At 38.4% G+C, this 27,589-nt stretch overlaps 2 protein-coding genes across 3 annotated transcripts in view; both read left to right on the top strand.

The window, feature by feature from the left end:
* Positions 1 to 162: 162 nt before the first annotated feature.
* On the top strand, positions 163 to 24,293 carry UBA3 (ubiquitin like modifier activating enzyme 3). The gene is made up of 18 exons (XM_029243378.1): positions 163 to 206; positions 393 to 434; positions 2,301 to 2,421; positions 3,992 to 4,072; positions 8,062 to 8,144; positions 10,855 to 10,935; positions 15,187 to 15,230; positions 15,584 to 15,648; positions 15,958 to 16,113; positions 17,342 to 17,444; positions 17,581 to 17,694; positions 21,017 to 21,070; positions 21,607 to 21,643; positions 21,729 to 21,810; positions 22,752 to 22,852; positions 22,948 to 23,011; positions 23,100 to 23,154; positions 23,489 to 24,293. Exons 1-18 carry the CDS (start codon positions 187 to 189, stop codon positions 23,575 to 23,577), a joined length of 1,392 nt encoding a protein of 463 aa, XP_029099211.1. The 5' UTR covers positions 163 to 186; the 3' UTR covers positions 23,578 to 24,293.
* Positions 24,294 to 26,090: 1,797 nt separating this feature from the next.
* The window catches only part of TMF1 (TATA element modulatory factor 1), a 29,872-nt gene continuing 28,373 nt past the window's right edge, over positions 26,091 to 27,589 (top strand). Inside the window, exon 1 of one of the 2 annotated variants that reach the window (XM_029243783.1) lies at positions 26,091 to 26,468. In XM_029243783.1, coding sequence (XP_029099616.1) covers positions 26,327 to 26,468 — 142 coding nt within the window. In that variant the 5' untranslated portion in view covers positions 26,091 to 26,326. The remainder of the gene's footprint in view (positions 26,469 to 27,589) is intronic. The other variant, XM_029243784.1, reaches the window with a different exon arrangement.

Raw genomic sequence — 27,589 nt, 5'->3', positions numbered from 1 at the left:
CGTCCCTCTTTGTCGTCCCCGCCCCTTCTCCGGCCCCGCCCCCTTCCCGGCCCCCGCCCCCTTCCCGGCCCCCGCCCCCTTCCCGGCCCCCGCCTCCTTTGCCGGCCCCGCCTTCTCCCTCCTGGCCTCGCCCCGCCCCTTCGCTCCTCCCGCCGTGGGGGTTCCTGGGAGGAGGCGGAGAACAATATGGCGGATGGCGAGGAGCCGTAAGTACCCGGGCTCTGCAGGCGCCCCGGGCCGGGCTGGGTTGTGAGAGAGCGCGGCGGTGGGCGGTCGTCGCCTCCACCCGGGGTCCCCGCCACCCTCCGCCCCGTCCCCTCGCCCCTCATCCCCTCGCGGCGCCCAGTGTGTAGCGTGATGCTGACCCTTCTTTTATTCTCTCTTTCTTTTAGGGAGAAGAAAAGAAGGAGAATAGAGGAGCTGCTGGCTGAGAAGTTAGTGCTGCCGGGAGGCCGGGGCCCTCTCCGGGGACCCCCGCCTCCCCCCACCCCAGGCCTAGGGGACCAGCCGCAGCGGGCCCGGGGGGCTGGGAGGGGGGCACCCGGAGCGCAGGCTGCGCCGCCTCATCCCCCGAGCCCCGCCCGCAGCCCCAGGGGCCCGGCGGGCCCTCCTGGTCTCTGTCTCGGGCGGGCGCCGGGCCCGAGTAGCGCGCACAGATCCCGCGCCGGCCCGCCGGGGTGCTTGACTTAAAGGTCTTGCGGAAGGACCCTTGCGGCCCGCTCTTCCTCCAAACCAAATTGTCAGAGCCGTGACCTTGTGAGAAGGGAGTCTTACTAAAACACATGAAATGGACACTAGGCCGTTTTGGGCCTTTCGTAAACACTGAGACAACAGTATTAATTGCAAACTTTTTATGAGAACTTTATGTCAGGTATTGTACTAAGCACTTCAATCATTTGTGCAAAATCATTGGCTCTTAAAGGAGAGTGTTGACTCCAAAGAGCTTATTTTCTCCGTTAATTACACACCTTATTTCATATCAGATGCTTAGTTTTGTGCAGGTGACACAGGTTTAAACGAAGTGTTTTCCATCCTGGGCAACACCACATATTTTTTCTTCCTCCTTATGTGGGAGGGGAAGAAAGTACTCTTGCAGTGGGCGTGGTGAGTTAGTATTAATTTCTGGGCCAATTCCCAGTAGCAGGGCCTTAGAGTCTTTAGGTATCTTCCTCAGAAAGTTGAATTTCAATTGCAAGAGGACTTGGAACAAGTTTAATTTCACATTTCTTTCCACCTTTCATTTCCTCTCCACTTTAAAATGACAGCCACAATTTGAATATTTACTATATACCAAGTATTGTACTAAGGCGTCTATGTGGATTATCTCTTTATCCTCATTCTGACCTTAAGAAGTAGGTACAAACAAGCTACAGATGAGGTTTATGACGGTTAAGTAATCTGCTCAAGGTCACAATGCTATTAATTGTGGAACCAAACCCAGCTGTGACATCAAAACCTATGGTCTTTATTGCTAGGCAATACTTGGTCCCTTTTGTAAAAATTGGATATACTAATATGTTTGAAGGTAGAAATTGTGGGATTATAGGAAATTTGAAAATTAAAAATAATCACAATGAAACATGATCTTGCAATGAGTAGAAAATACCTGTATTTTGTTAGAGGAGTCCCTCGTTACTCAGTTGTATGTTCTAAAAGATTTCTAGATGGTAATGCCGATCTGTGGCATAATTATAACCTAAAACATTCTTTGTGTTTAGTGGCAACAGAAACCACTTCATAGTCCTAAGAGCTTCTTTTTTGAAAATTAGGACCTCTCAGAGAAAAATGTGTTAAAGTTCCTCTCATGAAAAATAATCTTCAAGTCTCACCTTTCAAACTTGGAAAGGACACATGAATTGTGTTAGATGTCAAGCATTAGGATTCTGGAAGTGGAGGGCTTTTATGGATTTTGTTTTTCCTTGTAGGTTATATTTCCTGTTCCAAGTGTGTTCATAGAACAGATTGGGCAGTTTGCAGTGATCTTTAGTAAATTCCAAATGTTTAGAAAGCCCATTTCTCACCGATTGACCAGTATCCCAAGTTTGATCTTAGGTTGTTTTAGGAACCCAGAAACATGTCGACTGACTTATTTCCTCAAACATGTGCAGTTCTTACCTTTAAATAGACTGTATAATAGCAAGAAAAGACAGTAAAAGCATAAGCATAACCACATGGAATATTACCCTTTTTATTTGAGCAGGTCTGGTGTCGTTACCTTTTCATTTGGGGAAACCATAATAGTTGTAGGTGTGGCTTTTTCATACTGATCTTTGCAGCTGAATTTACTGTGTTCTGTGCAGAATGGCTGTTGATGGTGGGTGTGGGGACACTGGAGACTGGGAAGGTCGCTGGAACCATGTAAAGAAGTTCCTCGAGCGATCTGGACCCTTCACACACCCTGATTTCGAACCGAGCACTGAAGTGAGAAACGTTTATTTTTAAATAACTCCTCTAATAGTTTTATGTTTCAAAAACAATAAAGTGCTTCCTTTTTAATTCACTTTTATAATAAAAATACTAATAAAATTGTGTAAGTTATCTTGAAATACTAAATGGAATATTTGCAACTGATTTTATTTGAATGACTAATATTTGAGTTGTTTTCACATTTCTCATGTAACATGTTGAAAATTTTCAAGAGTAAAATGACTTTATGACCTCATTTAAAATTCTAAGTTATATTTCACTTAAAATTCCGGTTTAAAATTAATTTTGAGACACACCTTTTTAGCCCTGCTATGAGAAATTTAATTTTCACAGGAATATAGATGTGCTTGTTTAAATTTTGAAGTTTATTTGAAATGAGCATCTTTGCTTAGAATTGAATATAATTAATTGCATGTTAAAAAGTAAAAAAAATATGTGACTTCTGTATAATAGAGGAATAGAATTTGGAACTGGTAGTGTCTGACCTAAAGCAAATGTTAGTTAGAAACAACTTGTTTTTTATTACAAGGTAGGAAATATTCCTTTACAGTAAATTTTACAGTAAAACTTTATGTCCTTTTGTATTGATGAAGAGATGTTTTGAAATAGAAGTATTGTGCTGCACCTAAAATTAAGGTTCAGACTCTTGGGTTTGACTCGGTGTCTTATCTGAATAACTCTTCTTTCCTTGAATCTTGGACAGAATTGACAGTATTTTCCATTTCTTTGGATAATCCAACATATTTTCTTGTGCTTCTGAAAATTTTTATTTAGCCTAATAATTTAAGATACTTCTGTTAAGTGGTTGTTTCTGCTGATAGGCAATATTCTAAGAGCTTTGTCTGTTTTTTCTTCCTGTCATCTCATGTTTTGTAAGTTTAACCCACTGTATTCAAAAGCAGCTATTATTGTTCTTGACTTTTTTTTTTTTTTTTTTTTTTTTTTTTGCGGTACGCGGCCCTCTCACTGTTGTGGCCTCTCCCGTTGCGGAGCACAGGCTCCGGATGCGCAGGCTCAGCGGCCATGGCTCACGGGCCCAGCCGCTCTGCGGCATGTGGGATCTTCCCGGTCCGTGTCCCCTGCATCGGCAGGCAGACTCTCAACCACTGCGCCACCAGGGAAGCCCTTGCCTTTTTTCTTTTAAAGACCTCTAAACACCTTATGCAGTGCTTGATCTTCAGTTCTTAAAATTTTTACACTTTTCTATTTGTAAGAAGTCAGTTAAATGAGTTTGATGCTTTCCATCCCTTTCAAAGTTAAAAAAAAAAAAGACTACTCTTAACTAGGCATAGTTTTTCTTGTTAGAAATACCGTTTTAATTTCATACAATAAAAGTCAGTTTAAAAACATTGAAGTTGGAACTCTGAAATCGTTAGGGTTATAGAATTTCTGGTTCTACCTTGTTCATAAATTTAATATAACTTACCAACTACAGAGGCTGTTCTTTATCGTCAGTTGCATTTTTCATGGAAACCTCAGAAGCTATTTTATGGTTTGTTGCTTTATTGATGCTACTTAAGGTTTTTATCAACTAGATTTTAATATGCCTTTTCGTTCTTTACAGTCTCTCCAGTTTTTGTTAGATACGTGTAAAGTTCTAGTCATTGGAGCTGGCGGCTTAGGATGTGAGCTCCTGAAAAATCTGGTAATATAACTATGTAATATGAAGTTTTTTCTTTCTGATAATTAAACCTTTTTCCTTTTCTGTCATTTCTTTGTTATGATTGTTAACCGTTTCTCCTGAGCCTTTGTTAGATAAGTTTAGCAGGTCAAATTCCAGATAGTAATTAAAACGATGATGTAACTTAACTTTTTAAGCCCTGAAGTCCTCGGCTATAAAGTTGTTAATAGAAATTCTTACTTCTCTTTTCTTCTCTGCTTTTTATCCAACAAATCTTTGTGCTTCCTCTTGCAGAGAGCTCATTAATTCAGTGAAGTAAATAACAAAACTGGTAACTCATATTTAACATGTAATTTCAAAGAATTTATTATTTCTTTTGTCCCTCAAAATAACCCACTTAGGTAGATAGGACACTGTCTCATTTTATATAGAGGGGAGACACAGGTTCAGGGATGTTAAATGACAAGTTTTTTCTGGATTATGGTGATGTACCTGGAATCCAATCCAGGCCATCAGTTCTTAGGTGTTTCACTGAACCATTAGGTCATTACATGATCTAATCATATAGTAACTTTTTTAAGACCATATGGTAGTATACCCATAAAATTTGGGGGAGCTAAGCCTTTTTTTTGGTCAGTCTGTTTTAAATGACTATTGTCTTAAGAGAGGGTACTATTTAGTGAAGCTGTTTCTGTATACTGGTAGGAAATACATACTTTGTGACTTAATTAGTTTCACTGACTTTTAAAAATTTATTAATTTATTCTTTATTTTTGGCAGCATTGGGTCTCCGTTACTGTGCGCGGGCTTTCTCTAGTTGTGGCGAGCGGGGGCTACTCTTCGTTGCAGTGTGCGGGCTTCTCATAGCAGTGGCTTCTCTTGTTGCAGAGCACAGGCTCTAGGCATGCGGGATTCAGTAGTTTTGGTGCGTGGGCTCAGTAGTTGTGGCTTGCGTGCTCTAGAATGCAGTCTCAGTAGTTGTGGCACACCGGCTTAGTTGCTCTGCGGCATGTGGGATCTTCCTGGACCAGAGCTTAAACCCCTGTCCCCTGCGTTGGCAGGCGGATTCTTAACCAGGGAATTCCCTGCGTCACCAGGGAATTTCCATTTCATTGACTTCTGATAACTACAGTAGTAGCTCTTTATAAGACTTTATCAGTTTATTTAGCAAAAATGGATAAGGGAAGAATTGATGTGCAGCTGTTGTATGCCAGCCTTATGATTAGTACGTGGGAAAGTGGAAATGCTAGAGTAGGCTTCTTGGAAAATGAAGCAGATAACAGGCAGATGAAGGACCTAAAAAGTCAGCCTTGGGAGCAAAGTTTAAATATAAACAGCCACATTAATTTTGCTAGGAAACACTAACATCGCTCCTAGTGAGACTGCAAAAACTTAATACGCTTCATGGTAGTCGGCTATGCTGGGTTCTGTGGGCATTGTAAGCCATCATGATCTGTGTCCTTAATTTGAAATATCATTGGGAAGACAAGTCTCTCACAAAATAAACAGCAGCATGTATGATATACTCTGTGATAGGGTGCCAAAATGACAGTACCTTATCAGACATAAATACCCTTGCAGCATGAGAACCAAAGGATTTATGGAGGATGGGCAGTGGTTTTGTATGCACAAATTTGTATGCACAAATCCCCTAAATAGTTAACTTTTTCCAAAGCTGTTATTTGCAAATGTGATAGATACCAATTTTAAATGTAAAGTAATTGGAGATTAGATCTGAGGAGTAGTCATCCAGCAACTTTAGGAGTGGCCTTGTTATTTATTGCATTGTAATAACCTCTTACTCAAAAAAAGAAGAAAACTAAGTGTTTTCGGTTTTACCACTTGTTACTTTGCTTGTTTCACACATAAGTACAAAAGAGATATACATACATGTTTTTTCAATTGATTGTAAGCCCCCAAAGGCTCATTCTAAAAAATAGGGTATGACATTAATATTATTGATTGAGCAAATATTTATTCAGCTTCTTTCTCTGTATACCAGTTTTAGATGCCTCTTTCTCTGTATACTGTTTTAGATGCTAAAGTTACAGCATCGAACAAGACAGGTGTTTGTATTTGTGGGGCTTATGTTTTAATGGAAGGGAAAAGACAAGTAAACTATGTAGTATGTCGGATGGTAATAAATGCTATGGAGAAAGGAAGGATGGAAGATATCAATATATAGCCTGGCGGGAAGGGAAGGGGTTCACAAAAAGGTGCTACTTGAGCAAAAAGGTGAGCAAGAACATTCTAGGCAGAGGGAATATCAGGTGCAAAAGCTGTGAAGTGGGAGCATAACTGTTTATGTTCCAGGAGGGCAAGGAGGTCATTATAGCTAAAGCAGAAGTGAGGAAGGAGGGGCATTTTCTAGGAGGATATCAGAGATAATGGGAGGGGCTTGGAGTATCCCAAAAGGCTTGAGGTGCTACTGTAAGAAGTTTGCCTTTTACTCTGAGTCAGGAAGTCATTGGAGAGATTTAAGCAGATGAGTTGACTCGGTCTGGCTTTAACTTGGATCACTGTGGCTGATGTGTTGAGAACAGAGAAGGAAGCTGAGAGGCTGGTTAGAAGGTGCAGTCATCTAGGCAAGAGGTGAGAGTGACTTGGAACAGGATGGTAGTACTGCAGGTGGTGAGAGGTGGTCGGGTTATGGATATGTTTTGAAGATGGAGTCAGCAGGATTTGCTGATGGATTGGTGTGGGACATAAGAGAAGGAGAGCAGTCAAGGATGACATGATAAGGTTTTTGCCCTGAGCAACTGGAAAGATGGAGTTGGCATTCACTGAAGTGAGGGGGGCTGGGCAAAAAACAGATTTGCTGGTTTTGGTGAGCAAGAATGATTGGCTTTGGTTCTGGAAACTGTACAGTTTGAGATACCTGTTAGATGATGCTTTATGTTATGAGATTGTCTGAAATCACCAGAGCTAATAAGCGCAAGGGCACTCCAAATTCTGGCCAGTAAATTAGGAGTAAAATTCATGAGTGTGGTGAATGGGAAACCAATTTTTAAAAAGTGTTCATATTCTCATGAGTGGGGTGACCAGGTGAAGAATGTGTTTTCAGGAGGGGAATTGATCCACACCCTGGCAAACACTTGAGATGGGTCATGTCAGAGAGACTGAGAGCTGGTCTTTGGAGGTGGCAACGTGGAGGTCACTGATGACCTGACAAGTGTGGTTTTCGGTGGAGTGATGGGAGTGAAAGCTTGTTTACAGCAAGTGCAAGAGTGGACTTTGAGAAAGAAAGTATGGACAACTCTTTTGAGAGTTTCTTGCTATAAAGAGGGGCAGAAAAATGGGGAAATTATTGCCAAGTGATTCAATTTGATTACATAAGTAAACTGACCAAGACCAGAAAAGCATAATTGCTTATTGAGATCTATTTTTTTTTAATCTTTTGCTTCTGCTGGTAAATTTGAACAGTGGTTGTACTGTTAAAATATGTGGCATTATCACTGAAACACAAGAGTTCGTTGCTTTTCTCTAGCTGTTTGATTGCTTGCTCTTGACTCTACTTTTAAGATATTTCTTTTACATGTGCAGTGTATATACATATGTGTGTGTGTTTATAATATAATCTTATAGTTATTCCTGAATGGCGGCATGCTTATGTAAACTAAGATAAAGCTTGTAGGAATTACTTTTAACAATATTCTGAAAAAGAATAGCAAATACAGTTAAGTAGTAAGACTAGTAAAATTAAAATATCTAGCAGCAGCAGCAGCAGGAAAGCAACAAACTTTACAGACGTGTTTATGGGATTATGAAACAACTATAGAAATTTTGAGTTATTCTCTTTTGGATATGGACTGTTTAAAACTGAGTAGTTACACTTTTTTGACCTTTTACAAGAACCCTGAATTTTATATATCTTGTAAGACTCTTTAACCATTAAAAACGATTGTGCAGAATTTATTATTGAGAATTTGTAGATTTAAGACCATTGAAAAGAAATTTTAAAATTTCAGATGTGAGGAAACTTCTGCTTAATTGGATTTTTTTTATTCCTACAGGCCTTGTCTGGTTTTAGACAGATTCATGTTATAGACATGGACACTATAGATGTTTCCAATCTAAATAGGCAATTTTTATTTAGGTAAGTTTTAATATCTTATTTTAAATTTGTGATAATCATTTGAACTTGAGTACACTGCAGTTTAATACTTTTAAAAACCACTGAGAGGATAGCACTAATTTTATTAAGAAAATAATTACTCTCCCATCTTAGGTAAAATTTTGCAGCAAAATTTTGGGCATTCTGGTGAAAGAAGTTTTGTAAGCAAATATATGTTTTTGTTGTTTTTAAGGAAATCCACAAAAGGTGTATGTGATTTTGGGGTGATTGTGCCCTGAAGACAATGAGTGCAGCTCTTTTCTTTCTGTTGATTTCATAAGAGAACCATAACTATGTATTAGGCCCTCGTGAGATATAGTGGTGGGGACTTACGAGCCAAGATTTGAGTGGTGACTGTGGGGCAATGAAGTTGTGACAGAGTTTGAACTTTTTATAGAAGGTGAAAGAAAATGGTGAGTTAAGGAGAGGAAACCCAGGAGCAAGTGAAATGGAACAAAGAGGGATAATTACCTTAGGCATACATGACATAGAGAAGGTAATCTAAGAGCAGCTTGTTTGAAGTGACTTTAAAAACTGGAAGTAGGCCTTATATGCAGATATGAGGAAAAGTTCATTAATAAATTTTAGTATGTAGCATTTAGGGGCTTGAATGGCTTAGATAAATGTATCTATTTGTTAATCAAAGAACTATAGATACAGAGAGATAAGGACTTTTTTCCTCTCTCTCTGATGCTTATAGAGTACAGACAGAAAGCACTCAAATAGTTCTAGGTATGCAGGATGAGGTTAGGTTAGCAGAAAAGATAAAATTAAGTTTGTGGAAAATCTTAAAGAGATTGAAGGATGGGTTAAACTAAGTCAAGTTAATAAAGTATTGTAATTGTGTGAACCCTACATTTAACTTTTAAGGTTTTCGTTTGTTTATTTTTTTAAACCTCGAAATTTCTCTTTTCTTGATAGAAAAAGTTTGTGGGCCCTTTCCAGTCTGACAAATTTTTAGTGTATGACTGCTCTAAAAAAGACACCACTCATTGGGAGATTGGGATTGACATATATACACTAATATGTATGAAATGGATACCTAATAAGAACCTGCTGTATAAAAAAATAAATAAAATAAAATTCAAAAGAAAAAGGAAAAAAAAAAGACACCACCAAATTGGTTATTGATAATAGGCCATGCCCTTTAATTTTGGGCTGAAATAATGATTGAAGATCATAATGACAGTTAACATTTGTGGAGTGCTTAGGATATATTAAGTACTTTCTAAGCTCTTTATCTATAGTACCTCTTTTAATCTCAGAGCAAACCCCAGGGTAGGTACTTGTTTTCCAGGTTAGGTAATTAGGCCACAGTGTCCTGCAAGGATGATGTATATAAAAGGCCATTTTGCTCAAAGTGCAGTTTTTAGGTGGAGCAATCTAATCCCCTAATTCTGGAATGATAAAGTTGCAGCTCCCACGGAAACCATCTAGGAGTTCTTTTATTTGGGATCTATTATGAAAGCACATACAACGCACAACCTAAAAGATTCTTGAAACTCTATTTTATCATCTTTACATACCTAAACAGCTCTGTCCAGAGTAGTTGAATGCAGTACTGAAATCAAGTTGCTTGACTTATGCTACAGCCTCTTCTTATTGCAAGTTAGGACAAAGTCAGAATAAAACTCTCATCAGAAAAAAAAAAACAAAAACCTCTTATCAGAAGTTTTGAGTCAAAAAAGCATACTGCTGTATTAGGAGAAAATTGACCTGGTAAAGCATTTTTTTTTAATTCCAATTTTAAATAAAATATGATTTCTATTAGGCACATTGATTTTTTAATATTCGTTTATTTTTAAAGTGTTTATTCTGTGCTTAGTAGGAAGGAGTACAAAGAGGTAAGAATATGGTAACTTTCTTCCAGTTGTTCATAGTCTAGTATGATAGACCTATGTATATAACCAAAAATATGTTGTGAAAAAGTAGTAATGAAGAACTTGTTATGTATACATGAGGGAGTGATTTGTTTCTGTGAGGAGAATGAGGAAATATTAGGAAAGAAAATACCATTTGTACTGAGGTTAGAAGAGAGAATTCCTGTCCTTTCCTGTCTGTAGCTATGGTTATTATCTAGGAGTGACCTTTTGAGGTCTTTTAAGTTTTACCTTCTTGAAAATATTGGTAACATTTGCAATTTTAGATAATGCCTTTGGAATTATTCCTTCAAAAACATGGTTATGGCTTCTTATGGGGCACAAAAGTTACTACTTAATCAGCACACATGGGAAGAAGGGGATAAGTGAACGTTCTTGCATCCCTAGGACCTCTCGAATTTATTTCAGCCAAGACCTGCATAGTAACACCTTGAAGTTCTGGGGTTTAGGGCAAATACTTGGAAATCTCTGGATCTGGGATAATTTTTTGCATTGGGAAACACAGCAGTGAGAAGTGGCTAGGAAACATGCTGTTATTATGCTTTACCTTAAAAAAAAAGCACTGTTTATATTTTTACTTAAATACTTAATTAGACTTGTCAATACTTGTAAATACTTAATTTGGAATATCAACAAAGGTTGACATTTAGTGTTGAATGACTAATTTTTCATCAGAAATACATAGGTAAAAATATTCCTCTAAATAGCCTCCAAATAAACTCACCGTGGATATTTTTATGTGTGAAAGTAGATTATATAGATAATCTAGATTTATATTGTGAATGATAATTTAAATATAATTTTTCCTGTAGGCCTAAAGATGTTGGAAGACCTAAGGCTGAAGTTGCTGCAGAATTTCTAAATGACAGAGTTCCTAATTGCAATGTAGTTCCGTATCCTTTTGACAAATAAATTACTTAATACGTAACTTTTTGAAGCTTTTTATTATTATTATTATCATTATACAGGAGATGTTTAACATAGAGAATACAGATAAGCAAAAGGAAAATAAGCAGCAGCAGTGAGCTTATTACTGTGATACCTGCTGGTAACAGTTTAATGTCCTACCAATCTTTTCTTTTTAAGGTTATATAAATTTTATAAATGTAGCCAGTGCCATCATTTATTTTGCCTTATTGCCCTTAATTTCAGTTTCAGTTGCATATCTCCTCTACTAGACTCTGAGTTCGTAGGTTGGATCCCATTAATCTTTTTTTTAAATAACTTTATTTATTTGATTTTATTATTTATTTTTGGCCACATTGGGTCTTCATTGCTGCACGCGGGCTTTCTCTAGTTGTGAGCGGGGGCCACTCCTCGCCGTGGTGCACTGGCTTCTCATTGCGGTGGCCTCTCCCATTGCAGAGCACGGGCTCTAGGCTCGTGGGCTTCAGTAGTTGTGGCTCACGCGCTCTAGAGCACAGGCTCGGCATTTGTGGCACATGGGCCCAGCTGCTCTGCAGCACGTGGGATCTTCCCGGACCAGGGCTCGAACCTGTGTCCCCTGCATCGGCAGGCGGATTCTTAACCACTGCACCACCAGGGAAGCCCCCCATTAATCTTCGTGTCGCCTTACCATAGCAGGCAAAGTAAAGAGTCAGTATATTATTAGTTAAATGGAAGGTGTGTCAGAGTAAATATATTTTTATAAGAAATATGTTTTAAAAAAGGACTGTTCACACTTTGTTGATTTCCATACCTTTAGATCCAGGGAACTTTTAGTACTTTTTTAATTATTATTTTAATTATTTTTTTTTTTTGCGGTACGCGGGCCTCTCACAGTTGTGGCCTCCCCCGTTGCAGAACACAGGCTCCGGACATGCAGGCTCAGCAGCCATGTCTCACGGGCCTAGCCGCTCCGCGGCATGTGGGATCTTCCCAGACCGGGGCATGAACCCGTGTCCCCTGCATCGGCCTGCGGACTCTCAACCACTGCGCCACCAGGGAAGCCCGGAACTTTTAGTATTTTATAGAAATTTAGGAAATGGGATTTGTTATGTTGGAAATACCACAGGTACAAAAATCACATACAAAAATCAATTGTATTTCTCTGTACTAGCAGTGAACACATGGAAAGTGAAATTTAAAATACAGTGCCATCTACAGCCACCCAAAAAAAGGAGAAATACTTAGGTGTAAACTTAACAAAATAAGTATGGGTCTTGTATGCTGAATATTGCAAAATGCTAATGAAAGAAATCAAAGGAGATCTAAATAATGGAAAGATACTCTGTGTTCAGGAATTGGATGCTTCAGCATACTAAAGATGTCACTTCTCCCCAAATTTGTATGCAAGTTTAACATAATTTCTATCAAAATTCCTGCAATTTTTTTTGTTTCTCCAGATGGGATTATTCTAAAATTCATAGAGAAGGGCTAAGGAACACCTAAGATAATACTGAGAAAGAAGAAAGTCGGAGGAATCACTAGCCAATTTCAAGAGTTATTATATAGCTACAATAATCAAGAGTGTGTAGTATTGCCAGAGAGATTGGCACAGATCAGCGGAACAGAATAGAGAAACCAGAAATAGCCATGTGCTAATATGGCCGATTTATACTCGACAAAGGTGCAAAAACAATTCACTGGAGGAAGGATAATCTCTTCGCTAAATTCTGTTGGCAAAAAAATGAATCTCAAACATCAAAATTACAAAAATAAACTCAAAATGGATCATAGGTTTAAGTATAAAATGTAAAACTGCAGAACTTTGGAAGATAATGTAGGAGAAAAATCTTTGGGACGTAGGGCTTGATGAAGAGTCCTTAGACCACATTAAAACATGATCCATAAGAGAAAAAAAGTGGTAAATTGAACGTCATCAAAATTAAGAACTTTTACTCTGTGAAGGATCTTGTTAAGAGGATGAACAGATAAGCTACACACTGGGAAATACTTAGGAAGTAGTTATCTGACAAAGGACTCATCAAGAATATGTAAAGAACTTTCATAACTCAAAAGTAAAAAATAAACAGTGCAAATAGAAAATGGACAAAAAATATGAAGAGATATTTTGCTAAAAAAGATAACAAAAGGCACATGAAAGATGTTCAGTATCACTAGCTGTAAGAAATCCAAATTATCACAATGAGATTACTACACACCTATTAGGGTAGCTGAAATGAAAAATAATAATAAATTCTGGCAAAGATACAGAAAAACTGGATTACTTGTACATTGCTGGTGGGAAATATAAAATGGTATAGCCGTCTGGAAAATAGTTTGGCTATTTCTTAAAAATTTGAATATGTACTTTACATACGACTCAACACTTTCATTCCTGGGCATTTACCCTAGAGAAATGAGTACTATGTCTACATAAAAACTTGTTCTCAGATGTTCATAGCAGCTATATTTGCAGTAGCCAAAAACTGGTAACAACCCAAACATCTGTCAGTAGGTGAATTGTTAAACTGTGGTACAGTTAATACCGTATATACAATACACAACTATTGTACTCAGTACAATAATAGCAGTAAAAAAAGAACTAACTAATGAAATACAACTTGGTTGGATATCAAGAGCATTATGCTGAATGAAAAATGTCAGTCTTAAAACGTCATATATTGTATGTTTGCATTTTTATAGCCTTCAAATGACAAAATTATGGAGATGGAGAACAAATTAGTGATTGCCAGGGATTAGGCGTGGTGGAAGGGATAGGTGTGACTATAAAGGGGTAGCAGGAGGGAGATATTTTTGGTGATGGTATAGTTGTTTATCTTAATTGTGGTGGCTACACATATCTACATGTGTTTAAATGACAGAACTTTACACACACGTTGTACCTGTGTTACGTTTGTGGTTTTGATATTGTACTATAGTTATATACGATGTAACTGTTGGGGGAAACCAGGTGAAAGAAATATGGGACACCTGTGTACTATCTTTGCAAAAATAAAAAGTTTAAAACTGCAAATTCAGGTCCATATAGGGAGAAAGGGGGGAAAAAAGTGTGCACACTCTTTGTCTACCCCCATTATTAAGATCTGGGAAACTTTGGGTATTTTGTAGAAATCCAGGAGGTGGGATTTCTTGGTCTGGCTCCTGCGTCTCCAATTTTTGTTCTTCCAGTGTTTGCTCTGGTTCTCTTTTGACCTTTTCTAGCTGTTCTAGCTGCAGCTTATGCCTCTTGTTTGCCTGGCATTCAAAAGGAACAGAGGTCTGAGTGGGTGAGGGCTAGAATTGAATGTATTTTTTATAACTTTATTTGTAGGCCAGAATAAAAAAATCTAGGGCAAACATATGTATTGTCCCTCTTTTCTCCATTTTGCTTTCTAAAATATGTAATGCATGATTTGTTTTAGGGGAGTGTAATTTATATGTTACTAAACAAATTTGCTTCATTTGAAAAATTAAAAAAAATTTTTTTAGCATATATATGCTGTTCAAATGTTAACTACTGTGATTCACACCCACAGCCAATTTTGAATGGGGTTCCCTTGGCACCCTCCAGGCTGGGGAAGCCTGCAGATATGGTGTGGGTTGGGTAAAAAGAGAGTCTTGGAAAACTGAGTTAAATGAGGAAGAAAATTCATCTCTCCCCCTCTCCAAGGGAAAAAAACCAATAACAAATCATTAGCACCTGAAAAAGCTATTGGAAACATGTTTTCTAAAAATTAGCTTTGCAGTAACTTTTTTTTTAATTGACTATATCTGACATACAACAGTGTATAAACTTAAGGTGTACAATGTGTTAATTTGTGCAGTAAATTAACTTCTAAAATCCCCTTTCTAAACGGGAACTATAATGTGCCTGTTCCCTTCACTAAACAAATGTTTATTGCCTCTCTGCTTGGTGCTGGTGGTTGAAGGTACACATTCTGTTTTCCCAGGGCTTATGGTTTTATATAAGAACTGAAGCAGAGTAGAAAGTATAACAGAGACACAGTTATAATGATATGGAGGTTTGGAGATGAGAGAAACTACTCTATGTGGTTACGGGAGAGTAGTGTTTAGAAAAAAGGTTTTTCATGGGGTGGGATTGTGTTCATTTTGTCAGATTCCTTGAATTCCCCTGCTTTGAACATTGATGACTTATGTCTTGTTTTAAATATACATTTATAATTTGATCCTTATGGAATTGTTGAATTCATTTTGCAAGTTAAAAATTTAGCAGCTTAAGTTCCTTTACTTACGTTCAGACATTTCAACAAGATTCAGGATTTTAACGACACTTTCTATCGACGTAAGTTTTCCACTTGAAATTAAATTCTCACTAAATTCTTACTATTTTTTAGTTGCTGTCTGTTTGAAGATTGCTAGCTATTTGAAGGCTGTTTCTTTATTTGCTTTCATTTCTTGGTGTTGGCTTTTCAGGAATGTTGTTGACTGAAAAGAGAATGGCACCGTTTTAATTCTTAGTTGGCACCATTAGGTGCATTTTTATATGCTCTCTTGAGTAAGGATTACTCAAGGAGTAGAAGCTGTGTGTTGTTTGTTTTATAATGAAAAATGGTTTTTTGTTTGTTTCTTAGAAATTGTGACTTATTTCGTGCAGCAGCATTTTAAAAAACTTAACTTGCATTTTTTTTCTTGTAGAATTTCATATAATTGTATGTGGACTGGATTCTGTCATAGCCAGAAGATGGATAAATGGCATGCTGGTAAAGACTTAGTGTTTTTACAGTTCTCTGAAGTTCTTCCTGCTGCTCTTAACGTACTAAAAACGAGACTTTTGTGTCATATTTTTGAAAAATCAGAGTTTATTCAATTTTCAGTAATAGGTGTAGTTCACTGTTTATTGCCAGTCATTAATTTTCAGGTGAGGATGTAAATTGCTACTAATGTAATCCCTTGGTTTGTTATATTATTACTCAATAATGTGGTTGATTTACAGAATTACTAGATAGCATTTCCCTTTTTTTGAATTCTTATCCCCCTCTCCTTATAAGCCCTTCAAATAATTTTCCTAGATATCTCTTCTAAATTATGAAGATGGTGTATTAGATCCAAGCTCCATTGTCCCTTTGATAGATGGGGGGACAGAAGGTTTTAAAGGAAATGCCCGGGTGATTCTGCCTGGAATGACTGCTTGTGTTGAATGCACACTGGAACTGTACCCACCACAGGTAATCACAAAAGCACCCACATCTGTTTTATAGTATCTTGGGGTAGAATAAGGATTGAATTATTAAGACTAGTCAATATTTAGGATTTTTTAAAAAATTTATTTATTTTTAGCTGCATTGGGTCTTTGTTGCTGCGTGTGGGCTTTCTCTAGTTCTGAGTGGGGGCTACTCTTTGTTGTGGTGCGTGGGCTCCTCAGTGTGGTGGCTTCTCTTGTTGAGGAGCACGGGCTCTAGGTGCGCAGGCTTCAGTAGTTGTGGCACGTGGGCTCAGTAATTGTGGCTCGTGGGCTCTAGAGCGCAGGCTCAGTAGTTGTGGCGCACGGGCTTAGTTGCTCTGCGGCACGTGGAATCTTCCCGGACCAGGGCTCGAACCCGTGTCCTCTGCATTGGAAGGTGGATTCTTAACCACTGTGCCACCAGGGAAGCCCTAAGATTTTTAATTAGGGGTCCACGGTGCCACCAGGGAAGCCCTAGGATTTTTAATTAGGGGTAACCATATTTTAGAAATCATGCTAAGAAGAAAGATGATAAAATATGAAATTTTGCTGTGTTTGAGGAAAGATATAATATAGACTGAATATCATCATTTTGATACTGTTCTCATAATTAATTTGTATTATTTTTTATTTGGAGAGTAGAGATCAAGAGATCAATTACAAAGTTATATGTTGGGATAGAGCTGTAATCTATTTTCTTTGGTCTTTGCCTGTATTATTTCAGGGAGATAAAGATACCAGGGATAAGAATGATATTTCTAAAAATGGGGCTCTTTAAATTACATACCCACTTTAAAGGACATTTAGAATTTTGATTTATAAATATAAATAACTTTATTAGTATCTACTTGGAATTGATTTAACTGTGAATTTATTTTTATTTTGGCTAATTTTATATCTTCAGATATGAATATTAGGTAAACATAATAGAGTACTCATATTTGAGAATTTATTCAGCCCTTCCTTCCCATGTTCTAACAAAGCTTAAATTTATATACTTCGTAAATATAGGGCAAACCTATTTTTTTAGGCAGATCAACTTAAGTGAAGTGACTCAGATCCTCTGTGTTAGTTTCAGAAGCATTCTTAATGATATAAAATGTTTTCTTTCTGTAAGTAGAAGGCTAGGATGAATTATAAGAAAGTGTTACAAACTAGATCATAACTAGAAGTTACATTTTAAAGTAATTTCTTGTTTAAAATCCACTAAAAAAGGCAAACTGTGGTTTTAGGTTAATTTTCCTATGTGCACCATTGCATCGATGCCCAGGCTACCAGAACACTGTATTGAATATGTAAGGATATTGCAGTGGCCTAAGGAACAGCCTTTTGGAGGTAATAAACCTAATTTCATAATCCATAATTACATAAAATGTTTGTCTATATTATTTATTTGGATAATTACATTAAAAATAAGTTGATTTATGTTTACATGTTTCTGTCTTCCCTTCCTTTTTTTCTCCTCTGACAGAAGGGGTTCCATTAGACGGCGATGATCCTGATCACATTCAGTGGATTTTCCAAAAATCCCTGGAGAGAGCATCACAATATAACATTAGGGGTATTACATATAGGCTCACTCAAGGTAAGTTAGTGAATTGTCGTAAATTATGATCTTAGGATGATCCCTTTTTCAGGAGGTGGGATGCCTTGGGGGAAATAATTGATGTGATTTCAGATAGTACTATCCATTTGGGATTCAGTAAAGGTGCCCCAAATTTGGTAGGAGGGAACTGAGTTTACTAGAATCCATACTACTTCTTAACTAGAAGGAATTTAATAAAATCATTGAATCTTATTTACTTAGGGTTGGAAGAGGCCCTAAATCATCCAGGTCGAGCCATTTATTCACTTCATCTTTTGCTGAAGAGCAATTTATCCCTTCCTGGGGCAGTCTATTTCACATTTGGAAAGTATTGTTAAGACAATTCTTCTGTACATTGAGCAGAAATCTCCATCTTTAGTGTGGTCTGAGTATTGTCCCAGAGTATGCCACATATACATTTAATTCTCTTTTAAGTAATAGCCCTTAACGTCTTGAACCCTCCAAATCATTATCACTCCCATCAACCTTCCTAGTTCCTTTAACCCTTTGACAAGTTTCATGACTCAAGTTCCCATCATGTTTTTTTCTAACCATATTTTAGTTATCCATACTTCTCTTAACTATCCAGGTGAGAATGCAGTGCTCTAGGATGGGTCGTATGATAAACTTCTGATCATTGATGCAGTCTTAGAGGAGAGCAGACTTTTTTAGTTTTTGTTGTTGTTTACATTGATGCTCTACTTTTGATTCTTCAGGATACTGCCTGCTAAAAGCTGGAAGTTTTCTCCACATATACAATTGCTAAGCCACATCTCCCTGTTACAGATTTGGCAGTTATGGGGGGTGGTAGTTTTTTCTTTTATACTCAAGTATAGGTCCTTATAAGTTTATTCTTAAATTCAACTGGCTTTTCTCTCTTTATATATGTATATTCTTTTATGCCTGCCAACTTGTGTATTTTTAGCTTCATATCACTCGTTGTTTTGATAATCATATCCTTTATCTCTTTTCCAAATAATTAATTAAAAATTTTAACAAGACTAAACTAGCTGAGAACAGACATCTGAATCATACTTCTGGTCAGGCCCTTTTAGATTTATCTCCTTCTGTTGATCATAGCTTCTTGAGTACCTCATGTTTCTTTGTCTTGTTCACAAGGATGTCATGAAAGGCCTTTCCAGATGCTCTCCAGAAGCCTATCCTCCACATTTCCTTGGGTTGCAAAGCTAGTCACAGTAACTAAGTCTTGTGACTTGTCTCAGTGAACAGTTATAATGCTCAGTTTTAGTGATCACTGTTTCCTAATGTAGATACTCTCAGTTCACCCTTCCTAGAATTTTGTCCAAGATCATCAAGTTCACCAGAAAGAGCTTTGTCTTTGTGAAAATCTGCCATTTCTCTCCTGTGATTATTTCCTTATGTTTACTAATGTTCTGGTTTGTCATTTGAAAATTCCATTCTTATACACTCCTTGTTGCTCTTATACACTCCTTGTTCCCCTCTTCTGACCTGCTTTGATCCTAAGCCTGATCCCACCTTAGAGCTTTAATACTCCTGATCCTAACACCTGGAATGCTCTTCCTTGGATTCCCCTCAGGGTTGGCTGCTTATCCCTCAGGTATGAACTGCACCATTTCCTGATCATTCAACTGAAAATGACTTCTAAGCCATTCACTATTTTACCTTTCATAATTGCTCAGAACTAATGGTAGCCTTGTTTTTCTATGCGAAGAATGTTTCATACTTACAGTCTAATTCATCCCTGTTCTGGGGACCTTTGCCCTTGGTGTTTACTCTACAGAATTGCTCTTTCCCCAGGTCATTGCATGGCTGGGTCTTTCTCATGGTTTAGATTTCAGCTCACATTATCACCTCCCCAAGGAGGTCTTCCCTGACCATCCAGTCTAATGGACTCCCCCATCACTGTAAGAGCAGATAATTTTTTTTTTACTGCTCCTCTGTTCAACACCTAGAACAGTGTCTGGCATATAGTGCACATTTATTTGCTAATTGTTTGAATTAAAAAATGAATTCTCTTTGTCCTGATCAGGAACTATATAAACTCATTTCAATATGTAGTCTCAATTATCCTTCCATACCTTTTAGCAAGGCTTGGTGTGTACTTCTCAGCCTGAGGATGGAGGGCCTTGACAAGGAGTACAGAAGCCAAATTGGAAGTGAAGTCCAGATTTTTTGAAAAGGGGTGGGGGACAGGGGCGTATCTTTATCATTTTCACATTGCTTTTATTGGACAGCATCTCTTCAACTCCTCCCTGTTTGTGACTACCTGTTCCTTCTTCCAGTACGTCCTGCTCTATGTGGTTCACTGGAGAGCTTCCAGTAATCATGAGGTTAGCTCCTCCCTATTTCTTCTTTCAGAATTAACTTTTTAAAACAGCTTTCCAAACTTAACTGCCTTCCTTTCGCGCCTTCTTAGATATTTCCCTTTTTTTGAAGTTTTTAAAACCTGCCTACACCTGAAGTCTTGGGAACACATCTTTCAGGGCTGTCTCACACTCTAAGACAATATGGCTACTTTTCTCTGAATTTTTGCTTTTCTAAAATGAACAGTACAAATATAGTTACAGAATGTTTATTTTGTACTTAAAATGGTTTAAGGTGGGGCTTTGTTCATTCCTAATTTGTGGATACTGATATGAAAAAAGTGGGGTAGAAATAGAGAACTGCGTTTAATATTTTGTGTAGTCCATATTGTAGAGTGAAACAAAATGATTAGGCACAGTTTTTATTTGTTTTAAATTTTTGTGAATAGAACAGCTAAAACTATTAGATGAGGAAAAATTAGGTAACTGTTATTCTCCTACTTTATTTTACTCAAAGCTTACTTATAAAAGTATAGTATACTGTATCGGCTAAAGTTATGCACTTGAGGGCAGAGCTGGGTTCATATACCCCCCCCATCACTTGTGAGGTGTATAGCTGTGGATGTTGTTAATTTCTCTCAACCTCATTTTCCTTATCTTTAAAATCAGAGTGATAAGACTAACATGATGTTATGAAAATTCCGTAATATTTTATTTAATCTTCATACTGTTCCTGGAACAAAATAAACACTCTAATTTTTAGCAGTTATTAATATATTATTGTCTCATCTTTATATGAAACAGTGTGAAGAATTTACTATTCTTTCCTACTGTAACTTGCTTAAGATTCTGAACATGACAGAAAATAATGTGAATGTGAAAGAAGGTTGTTTCATTGTTAAGCTTAAGTCTATTTTCTGACTTGAAAGCCCGCAAAATCAAGTTATGGAAAATGATATTAAATCATCATATTGTCTAATTTAAGATACCTACTTTTTAAAAGAAATGACCACATTTTAATCAGTATATTTTTTCAGGGGTAGTAAAACGAATCATTCCTGCAGTAGCTTCCACAAATGCAGTCATTGCAGGTGAGGAAAAATGGCCACTACTTAATTTTGTTTTCTTTCCTTCAGGTTTTGATTCAATACCTAAATTGATATTTCTGCAGCTACTTGATCTCAGAAAACTGGTGTTCTGGGAATTTGATTATCTTCTTGGGTGGATGGTGGTATAATCAAGCTGCCCCCAAAACCACAAAACAAGCTATTGGACCTTTTATATATTTTTTCTTACATTATATCATAGATAAAGTGCTCTGTAATAAGGGGACATTTTAGTGCCATTTCTTTGTAATCAGTGTAACAGGCTGCACGGTTATCTGAAGAAGAGGGAGAAAAACATGAGGTGGTACTCTATCATTTGGAGTATACAAAACAAATATAAAATGTTACTTTCTCAGTTTTTACAAATAAGAGTGTTTATGTATTTTTCTATCTACTTATTTTATAATCAATAACCTTATAAATTTATCTGTACTGATTTATAACTGACTTTTTAAAAACTTCTAATTTTAAATGTCTAATTTTCATTGAGTTAAAGCACCTTTATTTTCTCTCCGCTTTAGCTGTGTGTGCCACTGAGGTTTTTAAAATAGCCACAAGGTAATGGGTTTCATTTTTAATATATTTGTAAATCTGTGTTTTGATCTGGCTCAATTACATAAGAATGAACATTTTTTCATTACAGTGCATATATTCCCCTTAATAATTACTTGGTATTCAATGATGTAGATGGACTGTACACGTACACATTTGAAGCAGAGAGAAAGGTTAGTAATAGTATACTAATGAAAACTTTTTTTTTTTTTTTTTGCGGTACACGGGCCTCTCACTGTTGTGGCCTCTCCTGTTGCGGAGCACAGGCTCCAGACGTGCAGGCTCAGTGGCCATGGCTCACGGGCATAGCCGCTCCGCGGCCTGTGGGATCTTCCCGGACCGGGGCACAAACCTGTGTCCCCTGCATCGGCAGGCAGACTCCCAACCACTGCGCCACCAGGGAAGCCCGTGAAAACTTTTTTGATCATGCATATTTTTGTTTTTATTTATTTATTTATTATTTAAAAAAAATTATCTTTGGCTGTGTTGGGTCTTCACTGCTGTGTGCGGGCCTTCTCTAGTTGCCACAAGCAGGGGGTACTCTTCGTTGCGGTGTGTGGGCCTCTCATTGCGCTGGCTTCTCTTGTTGCAGAGCACAGGTTCTAGGCACGTGGGCTTCAGTAGTTGTGGCACGTGGGCTCAGTAGTTGTGGCTCACGGGCTCTAGAGCGCACACTCAGTAGTTGTGGCGCACGGGCTTAGTTGCTCCGCTCCACGGCATGTGAGACTTCCTGGACGAGGGCTCAAAACCATGTCCCCTGCATTGGCAGGCGGGTTCTTAACCACTGTGCCACCAGGGAAGTCCCTGATTTTTAAATATTAATTACTGGCTGGAAATGTGAATGAAATTGCCCACAGCCTTTCTAAGTATTTTCTAACTTCCAGAACCCTACTTACTGATATATCTTTTGTAATACTGTATCCTGAAATAAATACTGTATAGCAAAATAATTTAGGAAAAATGGCCCTTTAGGAAAAGCAGGTTTTAAAACATAAAAAATTGTTCATAGGGAATATGCATGATTATTAAAACAACTTGATTTTCATTTCCTCATTATAAAGAGACTGTTATTGGTACATGTGCCACTGTGATTTGTGTTGTATTTTATATCTAGGAAAACTGCCCAGCTTGTAGCCAGCTTCCTCAAAACATTCAGTTTTCTCCATCAGCTAAACTGCAGGAGGTTTTGGATTATCTAACCAATAGTGCTTCTCTGTAAGTGTTCAAGACTTTTGTTATGTTGTAGAAGAATTTTTGTGACTTTAAAACTTTAAAAAGTGATCTTTGACTTTGTTTTTCTTATAATTTAGGCAGATGAAATCTCCAGCTATCACAGCCACATTAGAGGGAAAAAATAGAACACTTTACTTACAGGTGATCAGTGTTCAGTTTTTATTTTTTTCCACAAAATTATATTAAAAGTTTAATTTCACTTAATGTGCTTTACATTATTGTTTTCTAGTCAGTAACCTCTATTGAAGAACGAACAAGGCCAAATCTCACCAAGACATTGAAAGGTATTTTAAATGAGTATATTTACTAATACTAATCAATTTCTTCTTTTTTTTTTCCAGTAAAAGTAATAAATGCCTCTTCTAGATTTGCTTTTAATGCTTTTAAATGGTGCTACCATCCTACTTATATCTTTAGCAACATTAATAGAGTTTATTGCTCTTTTAGTAGAATATTAAAAAATCTCTAGGAAATCAAATATAATACTACCTTGATTAAATAAAGAGAACTGGATTTTGATCTTTATCTAGCCCAGGATTCTTTATAGTTTGTATATGTGTGTATTATCTGTTTTGTTGAGTTTTTTTGCTTCGGTTAATTGTATATTTTTTCTTTTAGAATTGGGACTCGTTGATGGGCAAGAACTGGCAGTTGCTGATGTCACTACACCACAGACTGTACTGTTCAAACTTCATTTTACTTCTTAAGGAAAGGAAATCTGCACATAATAGAAAACTCATGAAAATATTATACTTCTTGGATGCTAAGAAATTTAATAGATGTCATTTTTAGCATTAGTGTTGCTGGAATTTGATTTTTTTTTTATAATGAGCCACTGTTTTTTAACTTTGTAACTTTCCCTTGAAGACAGAATTTCGGGGTTGGTGCTTGTCAGCATTTTCCTTAGTAATATGGAAAATGGTGCCTGGAGAGAGAGATTATGAGCAAATGTATTGCTTCTTTTAGAGGAGGAGGCAAACGCCCTCTTGTATATGAATTTTGTTATGGTCAAAGAATGCATTCTTCAGTTTTCATTTGAGCACCCACATATACAAAATATGTCCCTTTTAAAAAATAAGAAAATTAAGTTTTAAATAACATTAAATACTACAGCCTGACGTCTAGAGCATATTGAACATAGCCTACTTCTTGCTTGATCTAATATTCACTTAATTGTGGCTGTCCAAATGAATACTATTGCAAAAGTTATCTTGTCCGTAATAATTTGTAAATGGTGTTATAGCTGAATACCTGTGCATGGAAATGGGAAGTATTTTCGTGTGTTTACTTGCAGTGCCATAGAGGCCAGTATGCCCAACATTAAAGCCAAGACATGGATGTTAAAAGAGTTTAATGTTTAAACAGTTATCACTGATGCTTTCACACTATTTATTAATAAAATCATATATTGTCTATTTTTCTCACTGAAATTTTTAAAAGTATATTAAGGATAGTAAGTAGTTCTGTAGTAAGGTAGAAATAATTTTTAAATATGTAGCAGATTTACTAATAGGAAAATTTTATGGTACTTGAATTAATATTTTAGCCACAATAAGTGTCTACTGATTTAATTTTCTCTAACATAATAAGGTAATGAAATGGAATGACTCTATTTTTATATTAACGCCTCTTAAAATGCTTTTTTCCCCCTCCTAAAGGACTAAGGCTTAAAACAAAATTAAGCATAAATACTGAAAATGAGTTTTAGTATCTTAGTGTGGGAACATGTCGTACATGTTCTCTGTTTTTGACTTGGATGGCAGTTTTCTATTTAAAAGCTTTATGATTACATGTCAGTGGGTTAAATTTTCATTTATTTTTATTTCTAGCTCTATATTGACAAATAATTTGTTTCGTTATAAAATCATATGGCATAAATGTATATGCTTTCCTTAAAAGTTACAGGTTCAGTTTACAGGTGCTATATACAGGTGCTACAATAATTCTCAAAGTAGCCTTGTGAGAAGGTGATAATATCTTCATCTGAGAGCTGAATAGTTTTAGAAAGTTTAGGTCATTTACCTCAAGCTGTCCAATTAGAAGTCTTGGAACAGGGAGGGATTCCAAGCCTAACCTGACCTCCTCTTCAGGCTACTTAGCTAAGCTGTTTGAAATTACCTGAGTTACTTAGTACTATTGTGTACATTACTAAATTGTAAAAGTTTCAATATGCAAATTTTTGCAGAAGTTAGATAAAATCATCAGAAGATCATAACTTCTCAAGGGCAGAGTTTAAATCTGGCTAAAAATAATTCCTTTATGGCATGGTTCCTTGCAGTGTGGTAAAATACTTAAGTGTAGGGGAAACAGGTGAGGTAAATAACCACATTAGGAAGAGTGTATTTAGAATAGTGGGGTCTGTGACATATTGAAGTGAAAATTATTAGTCAAAAGTGGCAACTGCTGCAGCTGACTGTTGCATGTTGGTGTACATATTTTTCAAAATCAGCTGGATGTCTGGATTTTTCTGTGAAATCTGGCTTTTAAATGTTGGTAGAATTTTAATATTATGGGGGCCAAACCAAACAGCTGCTGACTAGATTAGGAAGGCCACCAATTTGATTTGTTTGAAGAGCACATGCAAAAAAGTTGTATTTTAAATAATATGCACAGTACATATTAAGAGTAATAGTTTTAATGCTTCCCAGGTTTGTTTTGACTGAGGCCGACAGTGGACCTGTATCTTAAAGGGGAGATTGTGCCCTTGTCCTGATTTCTCGTTACTTATTGTGGAAGACGGCTTTTTACTTGCTTGCATCAGATGGGCTGGATCAGGTCCTTTCATACGATGCCCGGTAGTTTTAGACCCAAACCCAGAGTTCCTTCCTAAGGCCATTTTGACACATAACTGATTAACAGAGGAGACGCTAAGTAAGAGAAACGCAAGACCCAAACTTCCCTGTTCAATTATTGCTGGCAAGGCTCTAGCTCTTAATACAAGAGCTATTTTCCAGGAAGGAACTCATTTCAGAACTCGCATATTCCTCCCGGAGGAATCAGCCCCTGCTGATATAGCCACAGAATTCCGCCCAGGGCTGACAATCGCCGCACTAGGTCTGGAATCAGTTTCGATAGGAACCGTTCCGCGTTCCTCCATAACTACGGGCAATCCTGGACCCCAGGAAGTGACGTCAACGTTCTTCGGTTCTTCCGTCTACCGGCGGAACTTTGGGCTCCGGGACTTGCCGGTTGTGTACGTGGAAGCAGCCAGCGCCTGCGCAGTCTGAGCCGTTCGTCTCATCTGTGAGGAAAGCGCTGAGGGTAACGTCTCCGGCTCGGGGAAGACCTGCGGGGTCATGGCTCCCCGCTGACAGGGCCCGCCGAGTGGAGAAGGGGGCGAGGCTCTCCGTGGACCCTCCGCCGGGTCTGCGGCAGTCGACTTGTCCCTCGGCCTTACAGGTCGGTGCTGCTGCCGCCGCCGCCGCCGCCGCCGCTGGCGGCGGCTGAGGAGGGGATATGAGCTGGTTCAACGCCTCCCAGCTCTCCAGCTTCGCCAAGCAGGCCCTGTCTCAGGCCCAGAAGTCCATCGACAGGGTCCTGGACATCCAGGAAGAGGAGCCGAGCGCCTGGGCCGAGACCATTCCGTACGGAGAGCCGGGTAAGGGCGCGAGCGGCGGCGTCACTGCGCTCCCGCGGGCTTCTTTTCCGAGACCGACAGGTGAAGCGGCGGGGGTGGGGGAGTGGGGGCTCCCGCCTCGCTGAGCGACGGACTTAATGATCAAGTCCTGGTCCCCAGCCCGGCCGCAAACCCTGCTCTGGCCTCTCAGTTGGTCTTTGCTCTAGTCCCGAGGGAGAACCCAGCCCTGGGTCCTTCCTTGCCCGTGGCCCTGGGTGGGGACTGACGGGGACCTGATTCGGTGGTCGTGGCCCCGCGCCCTCCCTCCACGTCGACCGCATCACAGGCCCTCGAACCCGGGCCAGCTGCGCGCTCGGGACGCTGTCCGAGCCCAGTATCGGAATCAGTCCGCGGGGACGGGAAGAACAGTCGCGAACACTTAGCGGGTGCTGCGCGTCTCCTGGGCTCTGTATGGCCGTCTCTCCTGAAACAGCTCCTCGAGTTCTGGCGCTGCCCTCCGTGGTGCAGAGACGGCGCGGCCCGTTCCTCTGGGCCACTCCGCCCGCGGGAGGGTCTGGGGGGGCGCGGCCCGCGACTTCGGGTCGCGTCGCGGTCTAGCCTCCAATAGTCTCGTCTCTCTTTCTCAAGAGTCCCTGGGCTTCACTTTTCAGGGATCTTCAGCTGCTTTTAGCTCTAAGTCTAAGCAACAGTTTCTCCTTTTTGGTGTGTGGGGTGCAGATTGGCCCGACTTTGGGGTTGTGAACCTCCCGGAGAAAGAATAAGTTATTCCTGACTACTCCTTTCTGGTTTCTTTTCCTCATTTTACGTCTTTGAGAAGTCAGGACCTAAATTTGAGGTGCATCGTTTCAAGATATTTTGGCTCATGTGTTTATGTCACCATCCTGTTAACTTTTTCCAAGATGTTATAGGATCTTGGTGGAAGGAGCTCCACTTCCTTTTTTCAGGCTACCCCACGTTTTGAATGTCTTAACTGTAAAAGAGACAGAATATAAGTTGTAAATGTAAGGATACTCCTTTTATGAAATCTGGGGCTCGAATCCTGCTCTATAATTCTTTTTTTTTTAAAATAAGTTATCCAGAATAGACTTAGGTTTTAGTGAAATGCCATAAATGTTGACTGATCACCTATGTTTTACGTCGCC

Source organism: Monodon monoceros, unplaced genomic scaffold, assembly GCF_005190385.1.
Source record: "Monodon monoceros isolate NGI ecotype Baffin Bay Population unplaced genomic scaffold, NGI_Narwhal_1 Super_Scaffold_3, whole genome shotgun sequence".
NCBI classification, from domain to species: domain Eukaryota; kingdom Metazoa; phylum Chordata; class Mammalia; order Artiodactyla; family Monodontidae; genus Monodon; species Monodon monoceros.
The sequence above is the reverse complement of the archived record's forward strand: the minus strand, read 5'-3'. Positions and strand labels throughout refer to the sequence as shown.